The following is a 22,331-nucleotide window of genomic DNA, read 5'->3' as shown; positions in this document are numbered from 1 at the left end:
TTTAATAATCCAGTTTGCTTTTTAGACTGTAATTTTCCTTGGATTGCAGTTTAACAAGGGTGTATTTTCAACCTACCATCTGTAACTTTAAGAATGAAGAAATAAATCAGAAAAAAAATGTCTAATCTTTGCAGGATTCCATTTTTATCATTAAAGAAATGTGATGATGTAAATTCCCAACCATGCCCATGATATTCCAAAGAACTGATGGGTTAGCATAAAAATTCTCAGTCTCTAAATCGTTGCACAGTACATTTATGAAGAGTTTTATTCTTGGTTCCTTTTTTATGAATGAAAATTTCTTTGTAAATGTTCTGCTTCCTGTTTCCTGTGCTGCTTCACACTGTTGCTCGTGTATCACGGCCCTGATGATGAATGTTCCCGTCAGAAACCCCACAACCGTTTTGTTGCTACTAATCATCGTACCCCCCGCCCTCCCCATGTTCCCTCCTTGTGTGTTCAAAGTTTTGTAAAGTGTCGTTCTTCGTCTCCGGCTCGGCATCAGCGGTGAGTCATCCCTCCGCCCACCTGCTTCTCCTGCCCTGCTTCCCTCTTTCCTCCTTTTGATCCCTCCTCCCACTCTTTCCAGGATTTGTGTGTTTGTGTGTTGCCAATATACCCCCACCCCCCTCCCCCTCCAGTTGTGTTTCCCTCCCGTCCCTGTGTATGTAGCCTAGCATGGTGAGGCGCTCATTCGCATGTGTGCATGATAGCGAGGAGGAGGCACGGCTGAGGGCGGCGCCGCCATGGGCATGGACTGTGGTGGGGGGCCGCTCGGGTGGGGGTGGGGCTGTGCGTGGGACGATCTGGGCAGGGTGGAGGTGGCGGCCATGTGCAGGGGGTGTGGGTAAGAGGAGGAGGTGGAGGAGGAGGAGGCCGGCTGGAGCTGGTAGCTGGCCGCTGATGAAGGCCCAGAGGAGGAGGGCGTCTGCTGGGAGCTGCTGCCGCCTTTGGGTGGGGGCTGTGGAGGGGAGGTCTGGTTGAGCTGGATGGAGATGTCGGAGGAGACTTCAGAGGCGCTGCGGCCCCGCTGTGGTGGAGGCCAGGAGTCTGGGTGGAGGAACTGGCCGCTGTAGTCGCTGCAGTCGGACATGCGGGGGCGGTAGAGGGCGGGGTGAGGCCTGTAGAGCTCCTCCTCAGCGTAACGCTTCATGAAGAGGTAGACCGACATCACGCCTGCACCCTGAACAAAGACAGAGAGAGATTTAACCACTTTTTCAGGCTTGTCTAACAAAAATATGTGCCCCTGGCCTGTCCATAATCCTCCCAAGAATGAGAAAAATTTACCCCTGCCTACTCCTCTCTTTCTCCACTTTTCAGAAAATGTGGGCTAAAACAAGCCGCTCTCAGATTTTCTCCTCATGGTGTCATGTGGGGAGTTAGCACCGCCCCCAGGTTCAGTTGGCTCTCCCCGCTCAGGAGAAAGTTCTGCCCTCCCTCCTGATGTGGCTCTCCTGATCCAGCTTTCAGCTGAGAGGAGGATCAGGAGAGCCAGATCCATTTCCTGAGAAGGGCGGAGTCAGGGGCGGAGTCAGACAGCTCAGTAACATTTAAAGCCAGACACAGAAACAGCTTGTTCTGAGCAGGGCTGAAACAGAGTTGGTTTTAAACATGCAAAAAAATCCCATAGTGGAGTGTTTCCTAGCAGCAGACTTCACTATGGGATGTTTTGTGGACCTCTGAGACCAATATAAACTTGTCAAATAGGTCCCCTTTAAGGGGTTAAACTCTGACAGTTACCACACATACACTGATGTCTGCCTTATCTTTAAAGTTTTAAACAATTTTATTCAGAAATAACAATAACAGAAGAAATACCAGAGCATAAACCAGAGGAGACGGTGATGGACCAAGAAAATAAAAAGCGTTTAGCCAGACGGTGGCGCCTGTTAGAGGTGCACATCCATGGAACAGATTACCAGCCCACACAGAAAAATTTGGGGAATAATTTTTCCAGAGATTAATCATTTTTACTCAAAAAGAGTCAGTTTTACTCCTTTGAGTTTATTTATGACAAAGCACTGCCAGAGTCTGAGTAAAAACACAGATGAAATTCTAGTTTAACCACACCCACTCAGAGTTTAAGTCGGTTGCCTTCACTCATTGACGATCACAGCTGCAGCTCGTTAGCTTTCGCAGCTGCTGATAATCGCTAGTAATCAAGATCTCACCTGGTGATGAACTCTCAGACACCTGTGTACTACAGCTTCTAGTCAGCTAACCTTGTCCTGCTTTAACCCTTGAATCTAATGATTTTTTGCCTTGACGAACTCCATTTCCTCCTCTTGTTTTGCAGTGTCTCCATCTCTCTGCCAGTCTCATTCGCACTATTGTTGTCAAATAAATTATCTCATGCTCTGTTCCTGGGTCCTTGTCAAAAGTTCATCACAGTTGTTTCTTTAATATTAGAACATTGAGTCTAATACCTAAATAAAGGCAAAAAAAAGAAAAAAACAATAAAAAAACATCTTTTGTTGTTTCTCCAGATGGAAATGCAGCAGAATCTGTTAAGACTAAAAATATATCTGGAGAAAGATAGCTCTGCATAAAACATTACCCATTCCTATATGGAGAAAAAACTGTTGTATAAAGAGCAGGAAACATTTCTACAAGGACTGAAAAACAGATTTAATATGGAAAAACACTCTGAAAGGATTCAATACAACAATGCTGAGTAAAAACAGCTCTGTAATATAGAAACTATGCTCTGTATTACTTTGTATTGAGTACCAATTGCTGTAGAGTTGTTTTATTTTGTTCATCATCGAGTGCATAATCATCATTCAGAGTAAAAACAACTCTGATAACATCACTCTGCAAGCAGAGTAAATTTCACTCTAAATAGACTGGGACCAAATGTTGGATTTTCGGAGTAAAATTTTATTCAGAGACAGCGATAACTATTTAAAAAGAAACTCAAACATTGGTTAAAACTGACCGTTCATCTGTGTTTTAGACTTTAAAGACCCTGTAAAGTGAAATCAAAAATTGTGTCTAAACCAGTGGTTCCCAAATGGTGTGCCTTGAGACAAGTCTAGGTGTGCCTTGAAAATTCCTCTGTACTACATAAGTACTACAACTATGCAACAACTAAAGAGACTATAATCAATGTCCTCACTGCATGCAAGCATTACACGTTGCTTTGCATCATATAGCATTGCATTCTCACTGTCCATCTGTTATCTGTGAAATATGCAAATGTAAATTTACATGTAAAAATATGACATGCTTTTACTGAGAAAATTGGAGGTATGGTGCCTCTAACAGCTGTGAGCCAAAAAGTTTTGTCTCCATTTTAGCACAAGTCAGACCATAAAAAATCATAAATGGGTATGGAGAATATCCATGCAACACACTCCTCTTTGTAAAACAAGCTAACAAGTTTCGGGAGTGAGAAAAGTGGAAGAAAATTAAGAATATCCTCTGATGGGACACTCCTGGTGTCTTGTTATCCTTTATGCAACCTCTTCCATGTTACTTGTCCATCTTAATAGGAGCGACAGAGAGAAAATAGGAACAGGGTGAACAGCTCGCTTTTTGGTGTGCCTTGGGAAAAAAAAGTTTGAAAACCATCGGTCTAGAGACACCACATATGTTGGAATATAGTTGCTGTAAACGTGTGAAAATGCTGAGATCTACATGTGACTGAAATTTAGATTCAAACCGTTAGAAACCTCTTTCCTGGGTGGGGTTAATTTGGGTGGGGCCAATAGGCGGGCTAGTGATGTCATAAGCCCACAGTGGGGGGATGCTCCACCCCTCTAACACTACAATATAGTGTTGCTTCAGCTCATTCAAAAGACACACCCACACCACCCTAGAGCAGATTTTACCGCCTCATTTTTTATGATTTTGAAGCTTGATTTTATAAACTTAGAGATGTTTAACTTGATTGAAATTTGACCTTGGGGGTTCATAACACAGTGACCTGTCATACAGAACAAACCTAAATCCAGATCTATTTTCACTTTACAGGGTCTTTAATCACAGAGTGATCAAGCCAAAGTTACTCTTATAGCTGTAAAGTTTTTTTTTAAAGATTTATTGGCCACACTATTAATTCTGTCTTTGTCATACTTTCTTCAAAATCATAAAGCCTCTCTCTGCTTTGCTTTTCTTGTTTGATCTTAAGTGCACTGCAAGTATGCAAAGCTTTTTTCCGGTCACCATGATGCTACCTTCTACATTTTTAATGCTAAAGTTCGCCACTCTAAATTCATGATTGGCCTCTAATTCCTGCTACATCTGGTATTCTATATGATGAAGCATTTACGAATCAGCACTGTTTACAGGTTTATAGTCTGCAACATTAATTATTATGATGGATTTGTGCATCAATCAGCGTTGAGAGTGTCTGTAGGGAAACAGACATCGTCTATTTCCCGCCATGCCAGCTGAACCTCTGTAGAACTCGGGGGAATCCAAATGAGACTTTCAGCAAATTCCCTGATAAAAAAAAAAAGCTCTCATGAAACATCAGAATCAGCAGCATCATCCTCCCTAAACTGCAACACAGCCTCATCAGGAGGGAAAAAAATTAATGAATCCACAGTTGTTTTACAGAGCGTTAACAAAAGGGCTTGGCGCTCCCTGCAGGAATGAGCCATTATCAAAAATGTATTCATGTTTTCACTCGGGCATCCGCTCAGCATTCACAGCTCATTCACTATTCATTCACAACATCATCGCTACAAACCTATTTAAACTCGAGCACGCTCGTGAAGCTGAGTGTGTGGGTTACTGAGAGCGTGAGGGAGAGAGAGTGTTTGTGAGCGACAAACTCAAGTTAGAGAGCAAAAGGAGGAGGACATGAAGGGAGGAGATAGGAGAGGAACAAGGAAAGGAGAGAAATAGGGAATAAAGAAACTGAAAGAAAGGATACAAGGAAAGAGGAGAGGGAATAAAAGGAGATAAAAAGAGGAGAAAAGAGCGAGGAGGGACGACAGAGGATTTAAAAAACTGATGATAAAAGAAAAAAAAGGAGCGACAAGATAAGAGAAGAGGGCAGAGAGAGAAAGAAAAGAGCAATAGGAGAAAAAAGGATCTAGAGGAGAGAAGAGATAAAAAGAGAGGGATGAAGGCTGGAGAGGGAGCAGCAGACTCCCCCTCGCCCCCTGCGAGGAATATTCTGATGAAGCTGTGCTGCGACAGAGCTGCTGCCCTCAAGTATTCAGGCTATTAACATTTATGAATATTGATGCAGGCAGGATGACGGGCTCCTACGCAGACACTTTTTCTCTCCGTGTGTGTTTGGCTGAGTAAGTCTGCATTCAGGCAGTTAGTGTGTGTGTGTTTGTACACAGGCTGGAGTGTGTTTAGCTAAGCGGAGGCTGGTCGGCGCCCAAGTCACATTACAAACAATCTGTATGTGAGCGTGTAGTTATCATGGGACCAGGGACATTTTTCTTTTTCCTGTAATAATGAGGTAATTCTGAAAAACAAAAAAAACAAAACCCAAAAATGTTAGGATGAGAACTAGTGAGGGTAGGAAGGGCATGGGGGGGTATCACCCCCACCTGGTGTACTAATATTTAAAAAAGGGCGGCAAATTTGTCAAGTTTACTTTCCATTAGGTCACTCTGGAGGGCGAAGTGTCCTTTTGGTGCTCTGTAAGTGATCAAAATATGAAAAAGTGCCTTTACTGGTGCTCTGTAAGTGGACAAAATTTGATAAATGCCCTTTTTATTGACCTGTAACGGAGCAAACTTAGACGAAGTGCCTTTTTTGGTGAGCTGTAAGTATGCAAACCTAGAAAAAGTGCCCCCTTTGTTGCCTTTAAGAGGAAGAAATGCCTTAAAGGGCCATTTTTGTGAGATAGGTGGGCAAATTTTGACAAAGTTTCCTTTTAGGTTCACAGCAAGTGGGCAAATTTGACAAAAAGCCCTCTTTGGTACCCTGTTAGTCAGCAGAACTCGATAAAACACCAAATTTGGTGCCATGTATCAGGATAATTTTAGAAAAGCGCCCTTTTGGAAAGCAGGAAGTTGGCAAACTTAGAAAAAGTGCCCCCTTTGGTGCCCTTTAAGAGGAAGCTTCCTGTGAGCTGCAAGTAGGAGAAATATGACAAAATACTCTTTTTAGTGTGCTGTAGGTGGGCGTAATTTCACAGAGTGATAGTGGCCTTTTTGATGCCATGTTAAAAGAAAAAATTTGACAAAGTCCCACCTTTGATGCTCTGTGAGTGGACAGATTTGGACAAAATTCTCTTAAGGGGTGCTGTAATAGGGCAAAATTTGAAAAAGTGCTCTTTGTGGTGTACTGTGACAGGACAAAATTAGATTAATTGCACCCTTTGGTGCCTCATGAGTTGGCAAGTTGTGACAAAGTGCCCTTTTTGGTGTCCTGTACGTGGGCAAATTTGCCCTTTTTTGTGCATAATGTGTGGGCATATTTTGAAAAACGCCTCCAAGTAGAAAAAATGGAGAAATTGCTCTTTTTGGTGCTCTGTAAGTGTGCAAATTTCAACAACTTATGCTTTATGGTGTTCTTTGAGTTGGTGTGTTTGACAAAAGTCATTTTAAAAGCCCTACAAGGGGGAAAAAAGTCACATGATACCCTGCCTTTGATGCCCTGTAAGTGGAAAAAAATGGACAACATGTGCCTTTTGGATGGGCGTAATTGGACAAAGTGCCCTCTTATTGGCAGAAATGCTAAGTGTGCCCCAGGAGGCCTTGTAAGTAGGCATAAATTGCACCCTCTTTGGTGCCAAATGTGATGAAGTACCCTCTACCCAATAATGTTGATGAAAATGCATGCATGATGTTTATTTTTACTGACATTCTCACTAGTGTATCTTTGTGAAATAAATGTTTATAGTAATGTAATGTGATCTTTTTTGTGCTTAAGCATTTTGAACCAACAGCCTTTGTAGAAAATGACCCTCCCTTCTTAAAACAACCAAACACACACCGAGCTCACACTGACGCTAACATGGACTGATGCCTAACATTTACCAACACTACGTAACTGACAAAGAGTTAATGAGCAGAGACAAGCTCACACAGGTTTCTCCTTCAGATGAGAGCACCTGCAAGGTAATTATGCCTCTCCAAGTCTGCGACCGTACTCCGACAAATCAGAGCATTGAGCTCAGTCTCAGACTGGGCAGGCTGCTTTGATAGTGAGGAAGAGGTCTGCAGGACAAGAAGAAAATCTGCTCTGTGCAATGACTGTGTTCAATACTGTGAGGACAATTTATGGAATAAATCAATGATGAATGCCTGCTTCTCTTTATGGAAGTAAATGAGACCACAACACCACCAGGATGATTCTAAACTGGCTGATGAACAATTTTAAACTGCTAAAGTTAACGTGTTGTCAGTAGTGAAGCAGTCATCTTGTCCTCCACCTTCATCCAGCTGAGACTCAGTTCATGCTGTAGAGCCAGGCATGCTGCCTGTTTTTTTTTTTTTACAAGCTGCTTGAACCTTTTTCGTGGCTGATGTATAAATGCCAGACTGTCCTGTTTTCTTTTGGAGCTCTCCAGGTAGCAAAACCAGGATAAGGTTGTATCCCACATGCCCAAACAGGAAACAGGACACTTAGAAAAAACAATAGAAACTGGGATAGGTGTGGATGACCCGCTACAGTGGATCTACTCAACATAAACTGCTACAACTATTAATACAAGCCTTATGTCTGTTATCGTAGTTAATAATCTTAATATGAATCTGTTGACGTGAGTCATATGCAGCTGTAATCTTGCTAAACGTTGCTGAGCTCATGCTGTATCAAGGCTAGCTCTTTGGTTGTGTCTTAAAGCAAGTATTGCGTGTGGATGCATCAGTACTTCTCCCCATGTTCACCTAAATGTTTATGCATCAGTTCATGCTTGTAAGGATGCGTTTAAGTGCAGGTGTTGTTGTTCTGTTACCTCTTTTAGCAGGAAGGAGGAGGCGGCGAATGCAAAAGACCAGCCGTAGTGATAGTGGAAGAACTGCTCAGGCTCTCTGGGTCGATTCATCACCTCGTCATTGATACTGGAGATGTACAAGACCAGACCGACCACCAGGCTGAGACCTGCAGAGAAAAAAAAAACATTTACCAAGCATTGTAAAGCAAATGCTGCAAATTCAGATGGAATCAAGGTGATATTTTGCACGGCCGAGCAATTCTCCCCTAGGTGATAGTAACATTTTTGCAGGAGATAAAGGACAGCCTCTCTTGAATCTCTAAGCAACAGATAATCAAACTTGAAAGCTTTGGAGCTGATTTAAGTTATTTTTCTGGTTGTTTTCTGCCAAAGACAAACCCCAAAGGCACCATGAGAAGTCTCAGTCCTCTATTTCTCTCTCTCTCTAAATGGTAAACTGCAAGACAAACTGAATAGAAGCAGAAAAGCGCGAGGTTCAAGGCTAATGTAGCATTACCCTTGTTACCCTGTAATACCAATCCTGTCTGAATGGCGCTTTAGTCTCTTTGTATTTCGTATTTATGTGTGTTTGTGCCTGTATGCCCTGTAGCTGGAATAGCTAATGATAACGTGTCCTCGCTGTACCGTTAATAGACTGAGCAAAACCCCCAACAACAGGCTGTGCTGCAGCAAAGAGATAAACAAGCACTGCAACACACAAACTCATAAACATGCACGGCAAATGTGTTTGTGCTCACGGTCAAAGAAACATCAGTGCACAACACACAGAAAAGCAAATACACACTGAAATATTCAAATCCTGGCTGTCCTGAGCGTCCACGCTGACACACAAACACAGAGGAGCAGCATTAGGACGGGGCTGTGTGCTTCCTCCCCTGTCGGCAGACTGACTGCTGCAGCTGACCTCCAAAATCCTCCAGCTCTGAATCTCTGAGCACAGCAAAGAGGCCTCCTTATGCTCAGAGGTCCCTTATGACTGCTTTTATCGGGAAAATATCAGCAGTTTAAAGCACTGTGGTAAATAAATGCAAGCCTGCATGAACTTTTATTTAAATATATGCAAAGCACGGTTAAGTCTTCATGTTAAGGAGTTGCAGAGGCCCTGCAGTTACTGCACTTTCACTAAATGCTGTGGAAACACATCATGGCTGTAGGGACTGGATAAAACATGGGTTTAGACTCAGTGACATCACCAGTCCGTTTCTGCAGAGTCATTTTGAGGCCCAACAATGGCAGGGGCCATATTGGGAATGTTTTCTGATCGTTGATCAATCTAGTTCCAGGCAATCTCAAACCCCATCACCAATCATCTTTCTCATGGACTGATTGCTGCTTTTTAACTCTGGAAGCAGAGGTGGTTTTTTCTATAGAGATTGTAAGCTAACAGGGATAAATGACCTCTGTGATATAAAGGCTGTGATTTCTCGTATCCCTGGTGTGCTGATGTTTATCTGATGAATCCACAGCAGAATGTTTCTAAGATACCACAGCTTTTCTCACGCTCACTTTAGCTTGAAAAGGCCTGAAAAAGAAGCTAACTCTGATGTGATTTTCTTAACCTTGCGAAGCAGATGGTTTTGCCAGGTCCCTGTTATCAGGCAAATCCATCTTGAAAAGCTTCAACTTTTGTATCAGACTGAACACTGTTCGGACCAATCAGCGTCATTCAGTGGGAACGAGGTGGTAGACATGGGTGGGGTTTAGTTGGACTCAAAGCGGTTTGCAATGGCTGCCTCCATGGGGTGATTGGTTCTGATGTAGCTTTAGTTTAGCGTCAGTTTTACCAGAGCTGGACCGCATTTCTATATGAAATAGAGAGTGAAAACAGCTTCAGGTTTGCAAAAAATTAGAGGTGGGGTTTGACTGCTACTGTGGTAGATGTAAGCTCGGATGTAGCTGAAGGAAAGTGGAACTACATTTTCTCTAAAACAAGTACTTACAGTCACATCGAAAGCTTGTCTTGGCAGAGAAGTTTTTTCATCTCCCCACTGGCCTTGGCATTAACTTTATTCATGGAGGAGCTCCACCATTAACAATCTATGGCAGCTGTCAGCTCAAGAGCTGTGCGTGCATTCAGTGTTATTTTGTCTTGTCGCTCTGATTGGCCGGTCATGATTTTGACAGACATAAAGTTCCTCTAATCACCATCAGAGAATTTTTGGAAAAAAATCCTCCCCTTTCCAAACACTCTCTATGGGAGCTTTCCCAGATGAAAGTGAAATAAATCCATGCTATGGAGATATGAAATAGTCTAGGGATCTCTATATACCTAAAACAGCCAGCAGGTAAAATTTCCATCCATTTTCTATACCGCTTATCCCATCTGAGGTTGCAGGGCAGCTGGAGCCTATCCAAGCTGCCACTGGGTGTGAAGTGGGTTTACCCTGGACTGGTCACCAGTCAATCGCAGGGCTGACATGTAGAGACAGACAACCAGGCACGCTCACATTCACACCTATGGCCAATTAACCTAAAAAGAGCATGTTTTTGGTGGTGGGAGGAAGCTGGAATACCCGGAGAGAACCCACGCGTGCACAAGGAGAACATGCAAACTCCATACAGAAAGGTCCTGACCGGGAAGAGAACCAGGGACCTTCTTGCTGTGAGGAAACAGTGCTTATCCTGCGCCGCCAAGCAGCCCCAGGTAAAATTTACCCATTTTGTCAGTGTATTGATTGTCACAAAGAGCACTGATCAAGAACAATTCATCAAACACAGACACTGAACAGTTGATTAACCACACAGAGAGAATAGGATTTCTTTCAGACAATGGTAAGGCCAGTTCAGGTCAGGTATGTGAGCATATGCTGGTCTGGCACTGCTCTGGCCTCCTGATGGCCATCCACAAGGCCAGTGCTAGGTCCATGCACCATCTCTCCAGGTATTCTCCTAGCTGTCCCCTTCGAAACGCATACGGTCACCCCAGCCCAACAAGTCCTGGGTGCCCAGTATGCAGTGAGCTGGAACAGGCCGGGAAAAAGCACCAGTTAAAAGTGCAGCTGCAGTTCCCATCTCTGCTCTCCTGAGAAGCTCAGCATCAGACAAACGGTGTGGATAACGATACCCAAAACCATCAGATATTTATAATCTGATGGTTTTAGCTTGTTTCAGTCTGATGGGAGTACCAGATGGCACAAACAGAACCTGTAGATGTGATGTATGGATTCTGATGGCTTATGTAACTGTTCTTTATGTTAAATAAAGATCCTGCAGAGTTTCCGGGGCTGCAGCAGTCGTTTTTCCTGCAGTCTTTAACCACCTGACTGAGTAAGTCTGTGGTTTTGACCTTGAGGACTGATACCTGCAGATAAAAGAGAGAGAGTGCAGACTCAATAAACAATCAATAAAATCTTGTCATCATGGTCCTGTCAACCTGAAACTTAGAAAGAAACACTGCTGCCTTCTCTTGTACTACATATTGAACTTGGCAAACAAAATTACAGCAGACCCACAACATCCCCTCTGGATGAGAACAACAAGAGGCATCACAGCATTTGTACCAAGAAGTATTCAGCTGCTCACCAAACTCTGACAATAGATAAACTCTGCACTTTGCATCTTGTGCACCTTACTGACATTCCTAACATGTTGCACACAATGCCTTGATAATGATTTAGTTTTAATGATAATTCTGATGGTTTTAGTGATGTATTCTACAAATGTGTTAATTTGTTTTATATGCTGTCCCCTGGATGTCTTTTGTTGTTCATGTTTTTATGCTCTTGAAGCAAGAAAAATTCTCCCCAAAAGGTTTAATTCATTAATCCATTCATTCATCATCACTCACAGTTTGTCATCTACTACAGTAAAGATGCTGTCATGGAGAATGGTTAGAGCATCTAAACTCACTGTCCATGTTAAATGCTGCAATAACGGGGTACCCTGTAATAAGATGGTAAGCTGCAATAGGACAGCAACATGCAGTAATAAGGCAACCTGCAATAAAAAGGCAACCTGCAATAAGAAGGCAATGTGCAATGAGAAAGCAACCTGCAACTGGAAAAGCACTCGGAGAGTGCAGACCTCCCAGAAGTGATCAACCCTAAAATCTAATCAGTTATTCCTTATGCCATTTCTGACATTTCCTGAAAATTTCATCAAAATCCATCCATAACTTTTTGAGTTATGTTGCTAGTAAACAAACAAACAAACTAACAAACCCTGCCGATCACATAACCTCCTTGGCTGAGGTAATAAGAAGGCAACACGCAAAAAGAAGGCAAAAAGAAGGAAAACTGCAGTAAGGATGCAATCTGACCTACTATATTGCTTTACTTATTAATGGCTTGACATTTTCTCTCTGTTGTTTTTTTAGAAGGAAAATGTATCGCCTGGAGGTTTGCAAGACGGATCCACCTGATGACAGATGTGGAATCTGGCCAATCAATTGCCAGTGGCCTTCTCTCAATAAAGAGACTTCATTTTAACTTATAATACTTTATATTGGCCATTAAGCAACCCATATAGATTCCACGGCACTCCAGAAGCTTCACTGAAAAAGCAATCAGCAGTCACTCTATTAGGGTACACTTGTTAAACTGTTCATTGATCCTTAGATCTAACCAGCCAATCAAATGGCAGCAATTGATGCACCTAGACATAGAGATGCCTAGAGATGCTAAGATGATGTGCTGAAGTTCAAACATAGCATCAGAGTAGGGAAAGGGGGATTTGAGAGATTTTGCTTGTAAACATCCATCAACAGTAGTGATTACCAACTACAACTATAAAACATCAGCATCTTTAAAGGTAACACTGTTTTCCTGATAAAAACGTGCAGCATTCCTGTCATCTGCCTGCAGTTGTACATAATCTACAAAGAGGTGAGAGCTGCTTTAACAAACTTTACAAAGAGAGCAGAAAGCAGAGCACCATCTGGTCCTGATTAGAGAAACCTGAACAGCAGTGAGACTGTTTGGTGAAGCAGCTGTGTGAAATCAGACTAATCAAAGCAGGAGACATCCTGAAGGAGGCACACAGGAGACGTGTTTGTTAGGGCGCTCAGGGAAAACCAGACAGTGGAGAAACTAGAGCCCACACAGGCTGCATTTTCATAAACAACCTGTGAAATTATCAAGTTTTAACTGATTTTTATCAAGACTAAAAAGATCAGTTAAAGAGGAATGAAGCGATAACACAAACAAGCAGATCTTTACAAAAAGTTCAAAAACCTATCGCTGTAAGCCATCCCAGAACACATGGCGAGTAGCAGGTGCATTCTGGGGTTGCTTCCAGCCAAAACTGGAAGGGAATTACACTAAAATATTGGTTTTCTGTTTAGTAAATACACCTTATGAGGTACTTTTAATGACATGAGTCATCAGGTCAAAATGAAGTAGTTTTGAGAAGTCATGGCAGTGGGCATGGAGCAGTGCTGCTCTAATGCCTTGTTGAAGGGGGGGGGGGGGGTCTCTGAGTTTGGATGACTGAACTCCAGCAGCCACCATGACACAACACATCCCATTAAAATGATAAAAATTAAGAACTTCTCTGGCTTTGACATAATATCTAAGATAATGCATGACAACTAAAAAAAAACAGAAGAATGGAATAGTCATTTTTTAAATTAATGTAGAAATTTCAGTGCAAAAATTCAACATTTTGATTTAACATCTGCATTCTTTGTAGATATGTATATAAATTGTCCTTATGCATATTCATACCTTCTATCTACAAGCTGCCATAAGAGATGAATAATATTTTTGAGAGATTTTTCTGGAATAATTAGGGTTTATTATATGAAACAAAACGCGTTTATGGGTTAAATGTTGGTGTGACTGTTCTGAGATTCCAGTCACTGATATTTAGTGTAATTAAAGTATGACATCAAGAATGCTGAAAATATCGATAGTTCCATATCCTCTGAAGATTTTTCCTAAATTTGTTCATCAGAAATTTTTTAACACATGCCTATGTGCTAATCATGACACGTTCATCAACTGCTGAATCGTTTGCACCTGTGTTCTCAAATTAATAAACGCCAGGTGCTTGTAAGCTCCTAATTAGCAGAGAGAACAACCCATTTTATGCCCATATAAGGACATATAAGGGCCGCGTGCAAAGACAGAAGGCACACAGGAGTAAGAGGAGGACAAGCAAGCTGTCAGTAATGACCACATGAAAATAAATCATAAAAAGAGTTGTTATACTCGGCTGGCTCTTAAGTGGATGTAGTGCTGATGCAAAAAATTTAAACGCCACATTTTGCAACTACATATTTGAGTTTATACTTGACTTGTGCATATTATTAAATTATATAAAATGTTGAATTGAAAAAAAAAACATTATATTTTGTCATTCCTCATCTTAATTACACATTTTAGTGCTGATTTGTGCAATATTTAACAACTTCTCTTGTCATATCAGCACTCAGGGCTGCACAGTGGTGCAGAGGTTAGTGCTGTTGCATCATAGCAAATAGGTTCCTGGTTCAATCCTGGTCAAGGCCTTCTGTGGGGTGTCTGCATGTTCTCCCCATGCATGCATGGTTCTTTTGGGTACTCCAGCTTCCCCCTGCAGACCAAAAACATGCTCATAAAGCCTTTTTCAGACTGGCTGTGTGTTTTGCTGCCGGTGTGCAGCTTTCACTCTAGGCCTGAGTTTGCTGCATGTTGGCTGCATCTCCCTGCTGTCAAAGCTCTGTCATTGTTTGTAAGTTTTACCACAATAAACTTCCCTACAAGTGAAATGATTCAGCATGTAACTATTCAGACTTAGGGAGCTTCTCATGCTAAACTGAGCTTTTACTTTAAAAAGCACAAACCAGATGTGCACTCAGACTGTTTATCTTTCTTGTTACATATTCTGTCACTATGGAAACAGAAAGCTACTCAAATAGTAGAAGTTTAGAGAACAACTTCATTTAATATTTGCATTTAAGCTTGTGGCCTTCATCAGGGTCATCAAGAAACACGCTGTAAACATAATCCACTAATGTGGACATGGATGTGTGCTACACAAAGTTAGATACAGCTCTTCATATATCATTTTCCTGTTTGTTCTGGTCCATAACCGTGTACAGAAAAAATAGTGCTGTGACTGCTGGGATAGGCTCTGCCCCCCCTGCGACCCCTAATGGGATACATGATAAAGAAAATGGATGGTTATCAGCCCTGACATGTTAATTTCAGAACTCTACAGTGTTCTCATACACTCTTAGCTAAGAACAAATCTCAGATAGGAAACTTTGTGAATTTCTTCTTAAGGATTTATTTTTTTGTGAATGAGGCCCATGCATGTTTCTTTTGATTAGCATCGAGAAACTCCCATTTTATGCCCATATAAGGACATATAAGGGCCGTGTGCAAAGACAGAAATGACACAGGAGTAACAGATTAAAAACAAATTTCTGCATGTGCTAAATTAACAATCTTAAACTACCATTTTGCAGCTAAGCTCAGATACTGCATGTTTAAACATATTTATTTTGCACATTATTCAATTAGAGAACAGGGTTACATTTTCTTTGGGTCATTCTTAATCTTAATGACATATGAGTGCAATATTAAACCTTTTATCTTCTTAAAAAGGCACTTGAATATCTGCCAGAGTGCTCTGGAGTGTTCTTACATTTTTGTTTCCTAGTAGCAGATGAACAGAACATCTGATAATGTCCCTAGTTTAATTAACAGGTGAAGGGAGGAGGCAGGAAGGTGATTAAAATCATTCTTAAAATGTTTATGCTTTACCTAGTTTATAAATTAAGTCTTCATCAAATAAAGACTACTGACATCTCAAACTAAAATTAATCATTCAGATATATCAGTTGGACTCTGATAAATCAAACAGCTCAGCTTTGGTGTTGCAGCTGAAGAGGGAAGTTGGACCTGGAGCTGTAATTCCCCGTATTGACCATCAGATGGCAGTGTTGAAGCTGAATGCTGGTCTCAGCCTGCAGGACTGACTCGTGTGTCACTGCCTGCCACATGGACATTCACGTGCACTGATACACACTTAAAGAGGGAGGAGGAGAGGGTTTTAGGAGAAAACTCAGCGGAGGACGGGCAGACAGGAGAGACGGAGAGAAACAGCTGGTCCACATGCAGCCACCATGATGTCACCTCAGGCTGAGCGGAGACTGATGGGTAGTTTTAGCAAAAAAATAATACAGGAGAAGACAAACAGAGCAGAAAAATGGTTCCAAAACAACCAGTGTTTTCCTCCCTGCTGTGGCTGGAATAATCACAGAGCTGTCTTTAAAAACTTTGATGGTAAACAAGAAAAAAAATGTCGTCATTAAGTCGTCTCTGAGGTGAAAATGGCAATCATCGATTTGAGAGCTTTGTGTGACGAACAATCAGGCAGAGAGCTGTGACAGAAGAAGACGGTTTTATTCTGCTCACAATCACCGTTGGCTGAAATCATTTCAAGACGTCTGAAAACATGACGGACAGAAATTCAGTTTCATTTTAGCTTTTTATGAATGACTATCTTTTCTTCAAATGGAAGAATAATGCTCCTGTCTTTGCTGTTTTTGTCTTGTCTTTTCTGCATGATAAAATTGGTTTCCTAAAGATGAGGAATTTCTTTCAGAAATGACCAAATTTCAATGCTGTCTGTGGGCAAATAGGTCAAACACAATTATGTAAGCAGTCCTTATTTTCATATATGTTTGTTTGGTGTTTTCTGTTTGTTCATTCATGTTTTCTTCCATTTAGGGTCCAAACTGCAGCATTAGTCATCAAAAAGACTTGGTATTGATTAAACAATTTCAGAAATCTGGGTCATGGCTGGTTGACAATGAGGCTGTGGTGGGTCCTGACCAGACCAGTTGAGAACAACTGATCTCCAGTATGCTGTTCCTTTTCATCTACTATTTATGACAAAGTCTGGTGCCCAAACTAATCACTGTACACTTAATGTAGTGGTTAGTTGGCTGTACAAAGTTTAGACTTAATTAGCATATTTTTTTATGTCTAAGGCCCTGCTGGTTAAACTCTCAGTTATATACTCTCATGGAAACCTCCAGTAGTTTTCATTCCTCCAGGTGGATTTCTTCCCTGCTTCCAAAAGTTTACTTTGAGTTTATTTCGCTCTCTAGACCTGGAACGATTTGCAGAGTGCCCTATGTTTGAAAAATCTAGTCCCACTGGATCATTAAGGTCATCAGAGAGGGCAATAGGGCTTTTTAAAGACCCTGTAAAGTGAAATCCAAACTTTATGTCTTAACACACTAGATATGTGGAATATGGTTTCTGTGAACATGTGAAAACACTGAGATCTACATGTGACTGAATTTTGGATTTAGATTGTTTGGAAGTTTTTCACCTCTTTCCTGGCTTGGTTTAATTTGGGTGGGGCCAATATGTAGGTTTGTGATGTCATGAGCCCCATTGGGAAATGGCTCCGCCCCTAAAGCCTCAATATAAAATCACAGAGCAGTTCATCTCAGTACGGTCTGTTGTTAGCTGATGTTACTGCCCTTATTTAAAGTTAACAGTCAGTTAAATGCTGTTTTTTGTTTATTGTGAGATAAATTTGCCACAGCTACAGTGATCTAAGGATCATTTAGGGTATCATAACAGAGATTTGAGCCAGAAAACAGACTTTGTCTCTTCTCCTAAGGTCAAGAGACCGGCTAATGGTGTGAGTCCTTTCCTAATTCAGATTGTAAAATGTTTTAAATCTAGAGGATCATGTTTCTCCTGAGTGGGCTAGCTTCAGCTGTTTTAACAGACACACCCACACCATCCTGGAGCAGATTTTACTGCCTAATTTTTCATGATTTTGAAGCCCAATTTTCTTAGCTTAGAGATGTTTTGTTTGACTGAAATTTGACCTGGGGGTTCATAACACAGTGACCTGCCATGCAGCACACCTAAATATGGATTTATTTACACTCTATAGAGTCTTTAACAAGGGTGAAAACATGGATAAACTGGAAAATATTTTATTTAAAAATGTGAAATGTGTTTAAAAATACCAGTTTGATAGAGTTTTAGGGGCAGAGGTGATATGCTGTGCACATCATGCTAACATTCAAGTTTTTCTTTCGCCAGAATTATTTTCAAACAACATCTACTTTCCTTGTATTTGTTGGTGTACTAAGAATCATTCCCTTTAAGACAACGATCCATATCAAATTGGCAGTTGGTCAAAATCAACAACAAGATATTTTCAAAATTGCTCAGCCTTAGATGACTTAAATATAGTGTATTTTATAATATGGAGTGATTTATTGCTGGTTTGTTGAGAGGTACATAAGTACTTTAAAAATAATTGCATACTGAATTGCAGTTGCAATATATATTTGGGGAAAAAAAAAATCAGAATTAGATTATTTTCCTGATTTGTTCAGCCCTACCACACACAAAATAATAGAGAGTTAGCACTGATGAAGGCGGGACATGACTCAGTCAGACTGCTCTGTGAGGAGTGGGTAAAAACGGGAGAAAAACAGACAAATGTCCACTTAAATTAGGGATATTCTGACTCAATTTAGATCCATACTGTTTCTTAGACCATGGACACTAATATGTGGCCACGACTCAAGCTTCCTTTAGATCAGTGTTGGGAGGGAGTCTCTGCCTCAGGTGAAGGAGTTCAAGTATCCTGGGGTCTTGTTCACGAATGACAGTGAAAAGGAGAGCGAGACTGACTGGATTGGTGCAGCATCAACAGCATTGTGTCAGACCGTGGTGGGGAAATGGAGCTGAGCTGGAAGGCAAAGCTTTCAATTTACCAGTCGATCTATGTCCCAACCCTCACCTGTGGCAATGAACTCTGGGTAATGACCAAAAGAGTGAGATTGTGGATACAAGTGGCCAAAATGGGCTTTCTCTGGGGGGTGTCTGGGCTCAGGCTTAGAGATTGGGTAAGGAGCTGAGACGTCTGGAGGGAACTAGGAGTAGAGCTGCTGCTCCTTTAACATGACCAAACTCATTCCCTGGTTCAGAGTTCCAGTTTTAAATGGGCTTAGAGTGCCATCAAGTTTTTTATAATTACCTTAGAAATTACTCGGCAGGTGCGATGAAGATATTCAGTTTGAGAAATATGTTTATGGAAACTTCTGAAAACGTATTTAATGCTGCAGAATGAAGCTGTGCAGCTACACACTGTATGCATCACATCAACTACTTAAAAAGAGCAAGCAGTGCAGAATTATGGAAGTGAGATCATATATGAGCCGATCCACTGTATGTAAACAAAAACAAACAAAAATAGACATAAATGTTGTTCTCCATGTTGGCTCGGTGACCTGACATGACATCAGGCTTGTCACGTCTGTCCAGTCAGCAGTCCTCCACGCCAAGCCAGCATCTGTGAGCCGAAGCTCGCTGGAGCAGAAAAAAGAGGACGAAACAGAGAGGTGATGTCATCCTGTCTGCTCCGAGAAAGAGAGAGAGGGAGAAAGATCGAGCTCCACAACCCACCCGACAGCCTCCTCATCAGCTGAACACCAGACCCCTCCTCGAGGTAACCGAGCAGAAACGTCACCCTGCTGTCCTGCAGCGACACCAGGAAGTGATGTCACCCTGTTGGCAGCAGAGATTCTCCTTCCCGACAGGACAATTACACAACGTAAACACATTTCTCAGCTCTGCTCTCTCAGTTACCACAGCGGACTGAGTGTAATTAAATGTTACGCTGCAGTGACTCAGGGAGATGGATTACAGGTGCTAAACCGCTCTGATAGAGGCTCTGTCTTTGGATGTTCACTGAACTTTAAGCACATCATCTCTGTAAACAAAGTCATAGAGACTTTTAGTGATCAGGTTAATTCTTAGAATGAACTTCACTGAAGAATGAGCAAACTCATCGTTTATAAAGACAAATATGAGGATTTCTACGCCAGGCTTGTTTTGTAAACCAGTGTTACACTGAAGGAGGGCTGAGGTGGAACAGTTCTGACTGTGATTAATGTGCTGCTCCACTTGGTGGCCATTCATCAACAACCCTGCTGGTCTCATCCATCTCCAAAGGTTAAATGTCAAACTTAAGCAAGAGTAAAATTTTCAGATCAAGGTATTATCAAACCTTCTTTTTACAAAACATACAAGGTAGTTGGCTAATGCTAAGTTAGCAAGATTATTCAATAATTTTACCAACTATCAAGGCTAATTTAGCCAACAAATTAGCAAGCTAACAAGTGCATCCTTCAGAAAGGGACCCTGTTAACCATTTATCAGGCAAGTAACCATATATAGTCGGTTGACTTCCTTCATTGCCCCCCTAGCTCTCTGTGATACAGTAGAACCAGAATAATTTTATCAGAGTTCAGTCCACATTATAGAACCAGACATTGCCGATCCAACCAATCAGCAGTGGCCCAGAGCATCTACAACTTCCTGTTTCCCTCAGAACTTGCAAAATGCAGTTTTACATCTCTGTTGGCCCCACACAAAGGCCCTGACATCATAACTAACCACTGTTAGTTAATGAAACTCACATATTATAAAGGTGAAGAGTAGTGCTGAAGGTCATGGTGTCAGTCAAAAAGTGAAACTCATATATAGATTCAGTGTATACAGACTGGTGTATTATAAGTGTTTATATCTTTTAATTTTCATGATTAGTGATGACAGCCGATGAAAACACAAAATTTAGTATCTCAGAAAATTTGAATATTACTTAAAACCAATTAAAGAAGGACTTTTAACACAGAAATGTTGGACTGCTGAAAAGCATGAACATGTGCCAATACTCAATACTCGGTCAAGGCTCCTTTTGTGTGAATTCCTGTGGCAATGCGGCATGGCATGGAGGCGATCAGTCTGTGGCACTGCTGAGGTGTTTTTGAAGCCCAGATTGCTCTGATAGTGGTCTTTAGCTCTTCTGGTTGTCTGGTAGTGTGTCACGAGTCTTGCTCTTCACAGTACCCCATAGATTCTCTCTGGGGTTCAGGTCTGGTGAGTTTGCTGGTCAGTCAAGCACAGGGATACCACGGTCCTTAAACCAGCTTTTGGTACCTTTGGCAGTGTGGGCAGGTGCCAAGTCCTTCTGGAAAATAAAATCAACGTTTCCATAAAGCTGGTCAGCAGAGAGGAGCATGAAGTGCTCTAAAACTTTCTTGTAGACTGCTGTGCTGACTTTTGACTTTGTAAACATGTCCGTCCGTCCATCTGTCAGTCCATCCATCCATCCATTGTCCTGCATATCAGCGGCTGAGCCGTGGTGGGAGCAGGTTAAGCAAGTCAACCCAGTCATCCCTCTGGGATGATGATGTAAAGAGTGGAATAAAACTTGAAATGAACGCATGAACATTTTAAAAATGACTAAAGTAAGAATATTAACTTGAAGGTATGCTTTAATAGTGATGGTTAGAGTTTGCATTGGTGGGACCATCATCACGTTCCCTCTGCACATTACTGAGCTTTGTGACACTTTACCATCACTGTGTTTAGTGGAAACCCTGCCAGAACCTCTGTGAACTCCACACACTCCCATGCATGTACTCATGCTCAGGGTTACGGTCTATTAAAAGAAAGAGTGCCATCAAACATTTCATCAAGTACATTCAGCACTGCAGGCTTCAGCATCTTGGAGGTTGGTGTATGTCTGTGTATGTCAGTGATGCACGCGGTGATTTCATGCTCAGAACAAAAACCAAACTCCTCATTACTAACTTCTGAATGACAAGCCAACCTACAGCAAATCTCTTTCAACATGATTTAAGTTCTAGGTTCAAACTTTTTCATCAGAAGCCTGCAGTGGAACATGAAATCACCGCTGTCCTGCAGCTTCTCCAGCAGGGAGCAATTATTTGGATTTAAATCCCCTCCACTGTTGAGCCAGCAGCAGGAACAAGGTAAGGTCTGACAGGCTGTCAGCTAGGGGAGCGGAGAGATGAGCTGCAGTCTTCTAACCGCTGAGCTGTCTCTTTATCATTAACCTTGAAGTATGTTGACTTTAACAAGCTCGCTCTCTTCTGCTGCTCTGCTGCTTTTTAATGTCTTGTTTAGCTGGAAGGTGAGGGAGGAGTCTGACATTTTTACACGTCTGCAATCAGACCTGGTTGTTTTAAGCGGCCCTGATGAGCTACGCTCGGCTGGCTTTTCTCTCACTGATAGTTGTTAAGGTTGCAGTTTATCAGGATTCAGTACAAAAGTTTTTCTGTTCTCATGCATGACATGAAAACAAACCACTGCCTGTCAACATCTCCTAAGAACCACAGAGTGTGACTCCTCATTCTGGTGATAAACAAGCGATGGATGACAGAGCAACAAAACAGACTTACTTTTTTAATTTAGATAACAGGAAATTTTGCCTTTAGTTCTGCAAACAAAGCGTGCTTGATTTAAGGTTTCTGGTCACTAATGCACTGATATTTTCCATCTAAGTTGATATATGCTCATATTTGTCCAGTCTGATAGCAGAGAGCATAAAGTCCATCTCTTCCTAGGCTTAAAATCTTTTCTTTACAGCCAAAAACAGAGACATCACTTTTCAAAGAGTGCATGGACAGATTTATGCTGCTTTATGAAAAAGGTCCATAAAATCCCTGACTCAGTGTGAATGT

General features: G+C 41.6%; 1 protein-coding gene across 1 annotated transcript in view; it reads right to left on the bottom strand.

Moving 5' to 3' along the window:
- Nucleotides 1-673: 673 nt before the first annotated feature.
- The window catches only part of cacng7a (calcium channel, voltage-dependent, gamma subunit 7a), a 58,675-nt gene continuing 37,017 nt past the window's right edge, over nt 674-22,331 (bottom strand). The window contains exons 5-6 of the mRNA XM_041809789.1: nt 7,874-8,019; nt 674-1,183 (exon numbers count right to left, since the gene is read on the bottom strand). Of these exons, the coding sequence (XP_041665723.1) occupies nt 674-1,183; nt 7,874-8,019 (656 nt within the window). The remainder of the gene's footprint in view (nt 1,184-7,873; nt 8,020-22,331) is intronic.

Source organism: Cheilinus undulatus, linkage group 16 (assembly GCF_018320785.1).
Source record: "Cheilinus undulatus linkage group 16, ASM1832078v1, whole genome shotgun sequence".
In the NCBI taxonomy this organism is placed as follows: domain Eukaryota; kingdom Metazoa; phylum Chordata; class Actinopteri; order Labriformes; family Labridae; genus Cheilinus; species Cheilinus undulatus.
The sequence above is the reverse complement of the archived record's forward strand: the minus strand, read 5'-3'. Positions and strand labels throughout refer to the sequence as shown.